Source organism: Oncorhynchus tshawytscha, unplaced genomic scaffold (genome assembly GCF_018296145.1).
Source record: "Oncorhynchus tshawytscha isolate Ot180627B unplaced genomic scaffold, Otsh_v2.0 Un_scaffold_530_pilon_pilon, whole genome shotgun sequence".
In the NCBI taxonomy this organism is placed as follows: Eukaryota; Metazoa; Chordata; class Actinopteri; order Salmoniformes; family Salmonidae; genus Oncorhynchus; species Oncorhynchus tshawytscha.
The window spans coordinates 431,552-445,947 of record NW_024609811.1 but is presented as its reverse complement, the minus strand read 5'-3'; the positions used below and the strand labels follow the sequence as shown (position 1 = coordinate 445,947).

The 14,396-nt window shown below is 41.5% G+C and overlaps 1 protein-coding gene across 4 annotated transcripts in view; it reads left to right on the top strand.

Moving 5' to 3' along the window:
- The window catches only part of crtc3 (CREB regulated transcription coactivator 3), a 94,559-nt gene that overhangs the window by 2,700 nt on the left and 77,463 nt on the right, over nucleotides 1-14,396 (top strand). For all 4 annotated transcript variants that reach the window (XM_042318628.1, XM_042318626.1, XM_042318627.1 and 1 more), the window contains exon 2: nucleotides 13,489-13,599. In XM_042318628.1, coding sequence (XP_042174562.1) covers nucleotides 13,489-13,599 — 111 coding nt within the window. The remainder of the gene's footprint in view (nucleotides 1-13,488; nucleotides 13,600-14,396) is intronic.

Sequence of the window (14,396 nt, the reverse complement as noted above, 5' to 3'; positions counted from 1 at the left end):
GAAAACTTCTTGTGTGTCTGATTCATTTGAAATGTACCAGCTTTGCATCCAATGTCATGTTTTTCTTGTTGCCGACTACTTGAGACTATTTTAATACCAAACAACTAGCACCACAGCTGCTATGTAGGGACACTCTTAGGGACTTAGTCATTCTTCTCACAACTCCACACAGATGGAATCTACAAGGGTAGCATTTCTTGCAGTTGCTACATTCATTTTAGACTTTAATGATGTGTATTAGGGCTGCACGATATGGGAGAAATCGAATAGCGATTTACATTTTTTTAATGTTTATTACCAAATTTTGTGATTTGACCAAGGTCACAACTCTTGGTATAACTTTTGGAATCCTAGAAATAAAATTACTTATATTAAGAAGCAGAGTGGAAAGCAGAATTGTTTGTTTTAGAATAGAGGATGACCGATTATGATTTGTCAACGCCGATACCGATTATTGGAGGACCAAAAAAAGCAGAATTTCTTAAAATATTTTTACACACACAATTTTATTTATTTGTAATAATGACAATTACAACAATACTGAATGAACAACAAACACTTATTTTAACTTAATATAATGCATAAATAAAATCTATTTAGTCTCAAATAAATAATGGAACATGCTCAATTTGGTTTAAATAATGCAAAAACACAGTGTTGGAGAAGAAGGTAAAAGTGCAATATGTGCCATGTAAAAAAAAAAAGAGCTAACGTTTAAGTTCCTTGCTCAGAACATATGAAAGCTGGTGGTTCAATGTTCCCAGTTCTTCAATATTCCCAGTTAATAAGCTTTAGGTTGTCGTTATTATTGGAATTATGACTTGTCGACTATTTCTCTCTATACCATTTGTATTTCATGTACCTTTGGCTATTGGATGTTCTAATAGGCACTTTAGTATTGCCCGCCTAATCTCGAGTTGATAGGCTAGAAGTCATAAACAGCGCTGTGAGTCAAGCATTGCTAAGAGCTGCTGGCAAACACAGTAAAGTTTGAATGAATGCTTACGAGCCTGCTGCTGCCTACCACCGCTCAGTCAGTCTGCTCTATCAAATATCGAATCATAGATTTAATTCTAATATAATAAACACAGAAATATGAGCCTTTGGTCATTAATATGGTCAAACCAAGAAACCTAATTTCGAAATCAAAACATTTTATTCGTTCAGTGAAATACAGAACTGTTCCATATTTTATTGAACGGGTGGCAACCCTAAGTCTAAATATATGCTGTTTCATTGCACAAACTTCAATGTTCTGTCATAATTCTGGAAAAGGAGTTCGCAACAAGCCAGTCAGCCCAACTGTTGCATATACCCTGACTCTGCGTGCAATGAATGCAAGAGAAGTGACACAATTTCCCTAGTTAATCTTTCCTGCATGAATTTCTTTTAACTAAACATGCAGGTTTAAAAAATATATATATACTTTTGTGTATTGATTTTAAGAAAGGCATTGATGTTTATGGTTAGGTACATTCGTGCAACGATTGTGCTTTATTCGCAAATGTGCTTTTGTTAAATCATCCCCTGTTTGGCGAAATAGGCTGTGATTCGATGATAAATTAACAGGCACCGCATTGATTATATGCAACGCAGACAAGCTAGATAACTACACATGGTTGATATTACTAGGTTAACTAGTGATTATGTGAAGATTGATTGTTTTTTTTAATGAGATACGTTTAATGCTAGCTAGCAACATACCTTGGCTCCTTGCTGCACGCACGTAACAGGTGGTCAGCCTGCCACTCAGTTTCCTCATGGAATGCAATGTAATCGGCCATAATCAGCATCCAAAAATGCAGATTACCAATTGTTATGCAAACTTGAAATCGGCCTTAATTAATCGGTCGACCTCTAGTTAGGTCAAATGCAGTCAACCGATTGTTCCAAACAGAACAGCAAGCAGACTTATAGTGAATCTAACAGCGAGGACGAGGAACTGTGCCAGTTAAGTGACAGAGGCGGCGCAAGGTCCCCAGTCATTAGCTCTGCTGGTTGGCTACTCCATAGCAACCTAGCGGTGCCAAAATCCCTGGTCTGCCCTAGAAAGCCTATGTCAATTACGATCGCCAGAACGGCCAAACCAGAAAAATGTAGGTGCCTGTTTTTGAGCTCTAATAAAAAAATTTTTTTGATCAAGTCCCAATGGTGAATTGTTGTAAAGTTCGCTACAAATCAAGATATTTTAATTAAACAGTGATCCATTCTGACTACTACATTTGTTGTCACACAGGACCACGGGCTGACAGACAATCACGGGCCGGCAGGCTACGAGGATGCTCGCACCCTCATGCACGTGTCTCTCAGGCAGGATGAAAATGACTACATCGACCATAATCCTTTGCTAGTTACAGCCACTTTCACTTACATTTTTTTTTTGTGTCATTAAGAATTAAGGCACTTCAAATACTTCCAGCTTAATGCGCCGTCGGGAGTTTCCATAGCGCTGACGTCATCCACTTATTCCTATCACCATCTACTGGTTTTAATGTCTATGGGAGGCACTTGGTGTGTGTGTGGGATGCAGCTGCAAGAGGAGAAAAAAAATGAGTAAACTATAGCAAATGTTACAAGTGGCTGAGATGTTTCAGAATATGCGCTATAAGTCTGCATGCGATATAAGTCTCCTGTGATGTGGATATTGCACATGTCAATATTGCGATTTTGATGTGATCTACACACAATACCCTGACGACAAAGAAAAAATGTTGCTTGTTTATAAAAAAAATATTACATTTACATAAGTATTCAGACCCTTTACTCAGTACTTTGTAAACGCTGCCAAAAGGTGCTTCAACAGTCTTCTTGGGATAACGCTACAAGCTTGGCAGACCTGTATTTTGTGAGTTTCTCCTGTTCTTTTCTGCAGATCCTCTCAAGCTCTGTCAGGTTGGATGGGGAGCATCGCAGCACAGCTATTTTCAGGTCTCTCCAGACCTTTCCTGAAGCCACTCCTGTGTTGTCTTGTTGGAAGGTGAAACTTAGCCCCAGTCGGATAACCTGCTCCAGAACGCTCAGGACATCAAGGATCTTTCTGTACTTTTCTCCCAGTCCTTGCCGCTGAAAAACTTCCCCACAGCATGATGCTGCCACCACCATGCTTCACTGTAGGGATGGTGCCAGGATTCCTCTACCTGAATGCCAAGCATTACATCTGATCTTGGTTTCATCAGACCAGAAAATCTTGTTTCTCATGGTATGAGAATCCTTTGGTTACCTTTTAGAAAAGCCCGCTTGGCATTTTTGTCTTGTGCCTTTTTATTGAGGGGCTTCTATCTGGCCACTCTACCATAAAGGCCTGATTGGTGGAGTGCTGCAGAAATGGTTGTCCTTCTGGAAGGTTCTCCCATCTCCAAAGAGGAACTCCAGAGCAACCATAAGGCTCTTGGTCACCTCCCCGATCAAGGCCCTTCTCTCCTGATTGCTCAGCTCTAGGAAGAGTGGTGGTGGTTAGACTTCTTCCATTTAAGAATGATGGAGGCCACTGTGTTCTTGGGGACCTTCAATACCCCAGAAGGTTTTTGGTAACCTTCCCCAGATCTGTGCCTCGACACAATCCGTTCTCTGAGTTCTACGGACAATTCCTTCGACCTCATGGCTTGGTTTTTACTCTGACATGCACTGTCAACTGTGGGACCGTATATAGGCAGGTGTGTGCCTTTCCAAGCCATGTTCAATCAATTGAATTTAGAACAGGTGGACTCCAAGTTGTAGAAACATCGCAAGGATGATCAATGGAAACAGGAAGCACCTGAGCTCAATTTTGAGTCTCATAGCAAAGGGTTTGAATACTTAGGTAAGGTATTTCAGTGTTTTATTTTTAATACATTTGCAAGAATTTCTAAACTGTTTTCACTTCATTATGGGCTATTGTGTGTAGATTGATTGATTTGAATGACATCCTTTATTATACAATGGATTTAACATAACAATGTGGAAAAGTGAAGGGGTCTGAATACTTTCCGAATGCACTGTATATACAAAAATATAAACGCAACAACAATTTTACTTAGTTACACTTCATGTAAGGAAATCAGTCAATTGAAATAAACGAATTAGCCCCTAATCTATGGATTTCACATGACTGAGCAGGGGCGCAGCCATGGGTGGGCCTGGGAGGTCATAGGCCCACCCACTTGGGAGCCAGGCCCAGCCAATAGTAATTTGTTTTTCCCTACAAAAAAGGGCTTTATTACAGACAGGAAATACTCCTGTTTCATCAGCTGTGAGGGTGGTTGGTCTCAGAGGATCCCACAGGGGAAGAAGCTGAATGTGGAGGTCCTGAGCTGGCGTGGTTACACATGGTTTGCAGTTGAGTCCAGTTGAACGTACTGCCAAATTCTCTAAAACAACGTTGGAGGAGGTGACTTATGGTAGAGAAATTAACAGGTGGATGGATAACCTTGGCAAAGGAGAAATGCTCATTGATAGTGACAAATCAACAACCTAAAACTGTCCCAAACATTCTGATTGGGTACGACAGTTGAACTCCACTCATGAAGCATATATTCTTCAAGATATATATATGTATATGTGTATATACTGCACAAAATTATAAACTCATGTAAAATGTTGTTTTCATGAGTTGAAATAAAAGATCCCAGAAATGTACCATACGCACATAATGCTTATTTCTCGCCAATTTTGTGCTGAAATTAGTTTATATCCCTATTAGTGACTAGGCTAAACCAATGCTTCTATAGACTTCTAACAGGCTTGTTGTCTGTGACTTGTTAAACATTATTCCTAATATCCATATTGATCTACTTCTTCAGATGTGGAGAATATCAATAACATCTCATTCATTCCCCCTTCTCTCCTCTTCCACCCTTCAGTTACATTTATCCTGTACTGTGGATTGGGAGCTGACAACTGTTGCATTCATTAGGCACCAAACAGGAGAGAACTGAGTTAAACAGGGAGGTATTAACTGCACTTGTCAAAATAAAGGCTTTGTCATTTTCTGTTGAAAAGCATTTCAAAACGTTTTGTGCCCTAATGAACAAGGTCAAAGGCAGCTATTAAGAAAGCCCACCTCCACGCAATCACAAGCTGAATTGAAATCTCTTGATTTGATTCATTTTCTGCCTCCTGAAACATGAAGGCACTCGGTACACATGCACAGAGTCAAGAAAACTAACATGATCTCCTGGGAAAAAATATAAAGGTTCCATTCACATTATTTCCATACCATCACTTCACAATGTCTTCTTTTATGAGGAGGCCAGAGTTTGAAATGGCCAGTTAAAGGAGATGTGGTTTGGAGGCTACTCCGAGTGATGTTGCCTGTAAGGTATGAACTGTTGATGACCCCTGAGAGACCGAGGCCCAGTGAGTGGGTTGCAGTTGTCAGAGTCCATGAGACGCTGCCAGAAAACGTCTGTAATTAAAACTCACTGTTTCAACATTCACAACAGGCCACTACAGGCTGAGTTGAAAGTGCTCTGTGTTTGGGTCTGTTTTAGGGCTGGGAATTGCCAGGGACCTCTCACAATACGATATTGTCGCGAAATGTTGGTGCCGATATGAATAACAATTCTATACAGTGAGCTCAAAGTATTGTGACTGGGACACTTGCCAGAACAGCATAGGCAGATGCAGTAGATGGTATAGAATACAGTGTATATACATATGAGATGAGTAATGTAGGGTATGAAAACATTATATAGAGTGGCATTGTTTAAAGTGGCTAGCGATACATTTAATTACATCAAGATGGCAAGATGCAGTAGATGGTATAGCGTACAGTATATACATATGAGATGAGTAATGTAGGGTATGTAAGCATTATATAAAGTGGCTAGTGATAAATTGATTACATCAATTTTTCCATTATTAAAGTGGCTGGAGTTGAGTCAGTATGTTGGCAGCAGCCACTCAATGTTCGTGATGGCTGTTTTAACAGTCTGATGGCCTTGAGATAGAAGCTGTTTTTTAGTCTCTCGGTCCCAACTTTGATCCACCTGTACTGACCTCGCCTTCTGGATGATAGCGGGGTGAACAGGCAGTGGCTCGGGTGGTTGTTGTCCTTGATGATCTTTTTGGCCTTCCTGTGACATCGGGTGGTGTAGGTGTCCTGGAGGGCAGGTAGTTTGCCTCTGGTGATGCGTTGTGCAGACCTCACTACCCTCTGGAGAGCCTTACGGTTATGGGTGGAGCAGTTGCCATACCAGGTGGTGATACAGCCCGACAGGATGCTGTCGATTGTGCATCTGTAAAAGTTTGTGTGTTTTTGGTGACAAGCCAAATTTCTTCAGCCTCCTGAGGTTGAAGAGGGGCAGCTGCGCCGCCTTCACCACGCGGTCTGTGTGGGTGGACCATTTCAGTTTGTCCCTGATGTGTACGCCCAGGAACTTAAAACTTTCCACCTTCTCCACTACTGTCCCGTCGATGTGGATGGGGGCTGCTCCCTCTGCTGTTTCCTGAAGTCCACGATCATCTCCTTTGTTTTGTTGACATTGAGTGTGAGGTTTCCTGACACCACACTCCGAGGGCCCTCACCTCCTCCCTGTAGGCCGTCTCGTCGTTGTTGGTAATCAAGCCTACCACTGTAGTGTCGTCTGCAAACTTGATGATTGAGTTGGAGGCGTTCATGGCCACGCAGTTGAGTGAACAGGGAGTACAGGAGAGGGCTGAGAACGCACCCTTGTGGGGACCCAGTGTTGAGGATCAGCGGGGTGGAGATGTTGTTGCCTACCCTCACCACCTGGGAGGCGGCCCGTCAGGAAGTCCAGGACCGAGTTGCACAGGGCGGGGTCGAGACCCAGGGTCTCGAGCTTAATGACGAGTTTGGAGGGTACTATGGTGTTAAATGTTGTTTACAAAAAGTGCTGTAATTTTCTAAATGATTCACCCGATATGGTGAAAATACCCTCAAATTAAAGATGAGTCTGCACTTTAACCTCATTTGTCATTTTATCATTTCAAATCCAAAGTACTAGAGTACAGAGCCAAAACAATTGAAAATTGATAGTGTAACTTTATTGCAATTTGATGTTCCAAACATATTGCTCATGCAGAGGGACGAGAGAGCCATGAGAAAATACGTTTTGATCAGTCATGGAATTAAGTGCTTAAAACAAATTGGCTCCCTTTTTGTTAAAATATGGAGAACATGCTATGAAGGAAAAATGTTTTGGTGCAGGTACAGCCAACTAGTGCAAAAATCATATTGCGATATTGTCAAATAATATCCCAATATGTAAACTAGCGATTTAAAAAAAAAAAAAAAAATGTTGCACCTCACTAGTCTGTTTTCACCGGAGGGTAAACTGCTTTCCCACCACTGTGCATAGTAGACCTATGCTATTTCACTGAATGGTCAAGGAGTTTGCCAGCTAATGTGGAGAAATGCATAGGGTAGCCTACATGTAGGCTTATACAGATTTTTCTGTGTCTACTGAAAGCAAAGTGTTCATGTGTCTTTTATAAAGTTGTTGTTGCACACTCTCTTTAGGAAAGTAAACTAGCAAAGTGTCTTCCTGCTCTGTGAAAAAGGTCTACACCGGTGCTTCGTGGTCTGCAGATGCTTTCGGCTTCTCCTATGTTGTTCATCTGCAGTTTGTCACTAAGGCCCTCGTATGAGTTGTTGTGGAAATCGCCTGGATTTCCTCTCTTAACCCGTGGGAATAATGTCACCGCAAGGTCTTTGACATTTTGTCCCTCTGTGCCATCTTTATGAATAGTATTATTGGATACTCTGAGGCGCTGGAATGTGTGTTCTGTTTATGATGGATGTATTTTTGGGTTGTCTTGTTGCATTATCCCGTCCTCCGGAACCCCATTCGTTAAGCACTGTTTTACCCGATTGACTGGGACTATTTATAATAGTTCTGCATTTTGTCTTTGGTGGGACAATCTTGTGATGGGTAATTTTTTTTATATTAAGGTGTGGTCTATGCCAATTTAGGCTATGACCATGTTAGGTAGGCTACCTATCTGGGAAGCTGGGGAAAACAGAGGGGGGGTTGGCAATGAGATTGCTATGCATTAAGGGGAAATTCCCTCTTGAGTTGATCTTGAGGGGATGTTGGATTCAGAATGGAGATTGTGGTTTTTAAATGCTCAGTCCAACATAGGGCTGGGCGATTTATATCAAATTGATTTCAATGTATGTTTAGTCCGACGTTCCAAATGCTTATATCGCAAGATTCAAGGTATTAAAAAAAAAAAGATCCCCAGTTTTTGACTGTCTTTTTGGTCTTGTCTCCTGTGCTGTGTTCACTGCACTTTCCCACTTCTACACAGACACCAAGACCCTCCCCCTGCCACTCAAAACAACAAAGACTAAAGAACACTTCTTCCTCACTGACGACAAGCAGTTTAAACTCTCTTTTTGCATTTGAGGTTTGGTCCTACAGAATCGGTCAAATGGACACCGAAACGCTTAAACTTCGTACAATTAAATAATGAAAAATGTTCTAACAATACCCTTTTTATGTCTCAACTCCCAAAATGTAGAATAGAGCAGACCCTACTGAAATGAGAGTCCCAATAAACATGATTTTGTTGAATGTAATATCCCTAGCAGCATTTTAGCAACAGACTGTTATGTGCTAGCTGTCTGGTCTGTGTTTTTATAAATGTGCAGTGAGTATACAAATACAGATTTATATAAGAAATTGGCAATTCCTTCTGATTCTTAGTAATAAGTATCTTATCCCGGTAGGTCACTTGATTTCAATATCTAAACAAAGTGAACAGAGTTCTTCAAACAGGTGGAGATGGACAGGAGGGTGTATTCATAACAGTTCAACTGTTATACCATGTTAGCAAGCAAATACACCCAAGTTGGCTACTGAAATATAAAGTTTAGGTGGCTACTCATTAGCACGTGATTGTTTGAGACTTGTGTTAATATTTTATGACCGCTACAAGAAGTTGGGCACTATTGCTGAAATGTGCGTATTCTGGTAAAATGTCTAACATTGCATTTTCATAGACAGACTTGAAAGCCAGATCAATGATTATTGCAAAAAAAATGCAGGTGAAACTTTTGATGAAATTGGGTCTTTATGGTTGTGGAAGTCATATATTTTTAGCCAAGGTATAATTTTACAAGCCGTGAATTCATTAGATTATTCCTGACTGTTTGAAATGGGGTGTTTTGACCTTAAATTGTGGAACAAAGCTTTATTTAGAGTTAAAATCTCTCTGTGTGTACAGTTGTGGGCAAAAGTTTTGAGAATGACAAAATATTAATTTTCACAAAGTCTGCTGCATCAGTTTGTATGATGGCAATTTGCATATACTCCAGAATGTTATGAAGAGTGATCAGATGAATTGCAATTAATTGCAAAGTCCGTCTTTGCCATGCAAATGAACTGAATCCCCCAAAAAACATTTCCACTGCATGTCAGCCCTGCCACAAAAGGACAAAATTTCAGTGATTCTCTCATTAACACAAGTGTGAGTGTTGATGAGGACAAGGCTGGAGATCACTCTGTCATACTGATTGAGTTCGAATAACAGACTGGAAGCTTCAAAAGGAGGGTGGTGCTTGGAATCATTGTTCTTCCTCTGTCAACGATGGTTACCTGCAAGGAAACATGTGCCGTCATCATTGCTTTGCACAAAAAAAGCCTTCATAGGCAAGGATATTGCTGCCGGTAAGATTGCACCTAAATCAACCATTTATCGGATCATCAAGAACTACAAGGAGAGCAGTTCAATTGTTGTGAAGAAGGCTTCAGGGCGCCCAAGAAAGTGTCAGCAAGCGCCAGGACCGTCTCCTAAAGTTGATTCAGCTGCGGGATCGGGGAACCACCAGTACAGAGCTTGAATGGCAGCAGGCAGGTGTGAGTGCATCTGCACGCACAGTGAGGTGAAGACTTTTGGAGGATGGCCTGGTGTCAAGAACGGCAGCAAAGAAGCCACTTCTCTCCAGGGAAAAACATCAGGGACAGACTGATATCCTGCAAAAGGTTCGGGGATTGGACTGCTGAGGACTGGGGTAAAGTCATTTTCTCTGATGAATCCCCTTTCCGATTGTTTGGGGCATCCGGAAAAAAGCTTGTCCGGAGAAGACAAGGAGAGCGCCACCATCAGTCCTGTGTCATGCCAACAGTAAAGTCAAATCAAATTTATTTTTATAGCCCTTCGTACATCAGCTGATATCTCAAAGTGCTGTACAGAAGCCCAGCCTAAAACCCCAAACAGCAAGCAATGCAGGTGTAGAAGCACCTGCAAAGCATCCTGAGACCATTCATGTGTGGGGTTGCTTCTCAGCCAAGGGAGTGGGCTCACTCACAATTTTGCCTCAGAACACAGCCATGAATAAAGAATGGTACAAACACATCCTTCTAGAGCAACTTCTCCCAACCATCCAGGAACAGTTTGGTGATGAACAATGCCTTTTCCAGCATGATGGAACACCTTGCCATAAGGCAAAAGTGATAACTAAGTGGCTCGGGGAACAAAAGATTGATATTTTGGGTCCATGGCCAGGAAACTCCCAAGATTTAATCCCAATGAGAACTTGTGGTCAAGCCTCGGTGGGAGGACAAACAAAAACCACAAATTCTGACTAACTCCAAGCATTGATTATGGAATAATGGGCTGCCATCAGTCAGGATGTGGCCCAGAAGTTAATTGACAGCATGCCAGGGTGGATTGCAGAGGTCTTGAAAGAGAAGGGTCAACACTTCAAATATTGACTCTCTGCATCAACTTCATGTAATTGTCAATAAAAGGCTTTGACACTTATGAAATGCTTGTAATTATACCTTAGTATTCCATAGTAACATCTGACAAAAATGTCTAAAGACACTGAAGCAGCAAACTTTGGAAATGTAATATTTGTCATTCTCAAAACTTTTGGCCACGACTGTATACACACAACTGTTCAAAAGTTTGGGGTCACTTAGAAATATCCTTGTTTTTGAAAGAAAAGTACTTTTTATCCATTTAAAATAACATCAAATTGATCAGAAATACAGTGTAGACTTAATGTTGGAAATTGTAGCTGGAAACAGCAGATTTTTTTATGGAATATCTACGTAGGCGGACAGAGGCCCATTGTCAGCAACCATCACTCCTGTGTTCCAATGGCACGTTGTGTTAGTTAATCTAAGTTGATCATTTTAAAAGGCTAATTGATCATTAGAAAACTCTTTTGCAATTATGTTAGAACAGCTGAAAACTGTTCTGATTTAAAGAAGCAATAAAACTGCCCTTTAGACTAGTTGAGTATCTGGAGCATCAGCTTTTGTGGGTTCGATTACAGGCTCAAAATGGCCAGAAACAAAACTTTCTTCTGTAACATTCCCATGCCAGAAATTGCCAAGAAACTGAAGATCTCGGACAACGCTGTGTACTACTCCCTTCACAGAACAGCGCAAACTGGCACTAACCAGAATCGAAAGAGTGGGAGGCCCCGGTGTCCAACTGAGAAAGAGGACAAGTACATTAGTGTCTAGTTTGAGAAACAGACACCTCACAATTCCTCAACTGGCAGCTTCATTTAAATAGTACCCTCAACACCAGTCTCAATGTCAACAGTGAAGAGGTGACTCCCGGATGCTGGCCTTCTAGGCAGAGTTCTTCTGTCCAGTGTCTGTGGTCTTTTGCCCATGTTAATATTTTCTTTTTATTGGCCCGTCTGAGGTATGGCTTTTTCTTTGCAACTCTGCCTAGAAGGACAGCATCCCGGAGTTGCCTCTTCACTGTTGACGTTGAGACTGTTGTCCATCTGATTTTTAGCCATATCGCTCAGCCTTAGTCCAACATCAGTGGTGTTCTCTCTTACTTTGTAGACAGACATTGGCTCATCTTACACCTGCAAGATGTTGCCGGCTTGTCAGACACACCGAGAGAGAACAGCTTTCCCTGGAGCTCGAGCCACGTGTTCAATTTGAATGACATTTAATCACAACAAGAGCTAAAGGTCTCCTGAATGTCCCTGAGGGTGTATAGTGTTAAATTAAACCTAGCTTAGCTCCTTGTCAACTATTTTACTGTCCTCTCTTCTCTGCGAGTTCCTCTTCTGTGTAAACCCATTGATTGCATCAAATGAGGTCAGTCTTTGAGATTCAAATTTTGTCCTTTGGTTAGTGTGAGGAAGAAATGCCCCACGGATTTGCCTTTTCCTGATCAGAATTGATAATTGGAACTGTTTACCTTAGCCGAACAAACTATGCTCTGTGTGGTCCCTGAGTTGGTCCTGTGTTGGAGGAGCACAGGGTCTGTATCCACAAAGTGTCTCAGAGTAAGTGCGCTGCTCTAGGATCTGTCCATATAGCCTACTGTTATTCATTATCAGCACTCCTACTCTGAGACACTATGGATAAGGGGCCCGGTGTGGAGACGGGCTGCTATACCAGACTAATTTCTATGAATTGTTGAATGGATAGGTTACAAAACGTTTGCTTCTGGGGGTTCCCTTTAATGAACAGATGTATTCTCCAGAACCTAGACTACGTCATTGGACAGAAATGACACCTCCCCACACCCATGAGCAAAAGCGTAACCTAAGTATTGTTTGTCTAAAACCTAAGGATTTCTGTAATTTCATTAAATAAGAAATTGATAGTATATCATGTATATGAACCATACAGCCAACATTGAAGGCAATGTTTGATTTGAACCAATAAACTAAACCAGCAACACAACTTCCATTGTCTTATTTCTCTGATGTACAACTTTCTGTCACTCTTGCTGTCTTGTACATATTAGCCCAGAGGTGACCATTGGCCAATCTTAGTCATGTAGGCAGGAGTATGAGAGGAGTTGATGCTGGGCTGAAGCAAAATAAAGCGGAGGGCATGCTAAACAACTTTTTTTTTTTTGCGCGGCTGTGCTGTGGTCATAGGTACAGGGCGGAGCAGAGTAAAAAAAGTTGTTTCGCACAACCTCGAGCGTACAGTAGCCTTTCTTCAACGGGTTACCATTAAATGTTGAAAATAGGCTACTTTCATCCCTCAACGAAAATATAGGCGTAGTTCTGACACATCTATGGTTGCTAGTCAAGCGGGCTGGCCGTTGACTCTATCGGTTTGGTTGCCAGAGACGCGACACATACGTTCGTTGTTAATGTTCCGTTGCCGTCCTGGCTGGCAACGCTCTTATCCCTTGCTAGCTAGCAAACTACGGCTAACACAGTCAGCTCAAACAGTGCAGCTATAATAACAGCAAAGTAGCTGCAATTGCATTTGTTTAAGATGTTTTGGATACATCCATAACAATGAGCTAATGATGTGTGATTTTTGCCCTTCATAGAAAATGTGCTTTCTTGTCAGGGCACTGTTCATAGGAGCTAGCCAACTGGTAGGACCGCAAACTAGCTGCATGTCGTTTGACCTGTTTCTGTATTTCTTTGTATAGATCCATAAATATTATGCTGATTTCAACTGGTTGAGAAAAGATTGAATGTGTCAGGACGAGACTTTCTTTCGCAGGACCGCTATTGGACATCCCTCTAATAAATCCTGCTCCTCCTTCCCCTGTGGCTCCTTGGTTACTGACTGCCGTTTTGTTGTTGACCAACAGGTGCAGTTCCAGAAGATCCAACAGCTACGTCAGACCCAGACCAGGGCCCAGTACTATGGAGGCTCCCTGCCCAACGTCAACCAGATCGGCAACGCTAGCGCCGACTTCCAGGTGAGCCCCCCACAATCGTGCTCTTTTTTTTTTTTTTTTCAGTTTTTTTCCCCCAAAATGTTTTATATTCAGTGCCTTCAGAAAGTATTCATACCCCTTGACTAATTCCACATTTTGATGTTACAGCCTGAATTCAAAATGGATTAAATATATTGTTTTATTCTCATTCATCTACACACAATGCCCCGTAATGACAAATTGAAAACATGTTTTTAGACATTTCTGCAAATGTATTGAAAATAAATTCAGAAATATCTAATTTCCATAAGTATTCACACCCTTGATTCAGTACTTTGTAGAAGCACCTTTTGTGGTGATAACAGCTGTGAGTCTTTCTGGGTAAATCTCTAAGAGCTTTGCACTCCTGGATTGTACAATATTAGCCCCAACGTCTTCAAGCTCTGTCAAATTGGTTGTTGATCATTGTCCTGATTACAAGTATTCCCATAACCATTCGGGCACGCAGTACCCCCAAGACTCCATCGCAGCTCCCCAGTACTGCTGCGCAGAAGAAATATCAGCCCACGGAGAGAAGCACGAGGATTGAACTACATTCAACTTTCTAGAGATTTCCCCATTAGTTAACACTATCAACCATTCCCTTTACTCTGGCAATTGTGCTTGTATCAAGGCAATATTAGCCACTTTCAATGCAACATACCGAAACTAAACAAATAATGCAAAAGATTTTGTTGTCGGCAGAACGCATCCGAGTAGGATTGTATTACACAGGACTCCGCCCATAACCAAACAGCACTGCAGTAGGTCTATATGCAAATAGGCCATTGCCGTATATG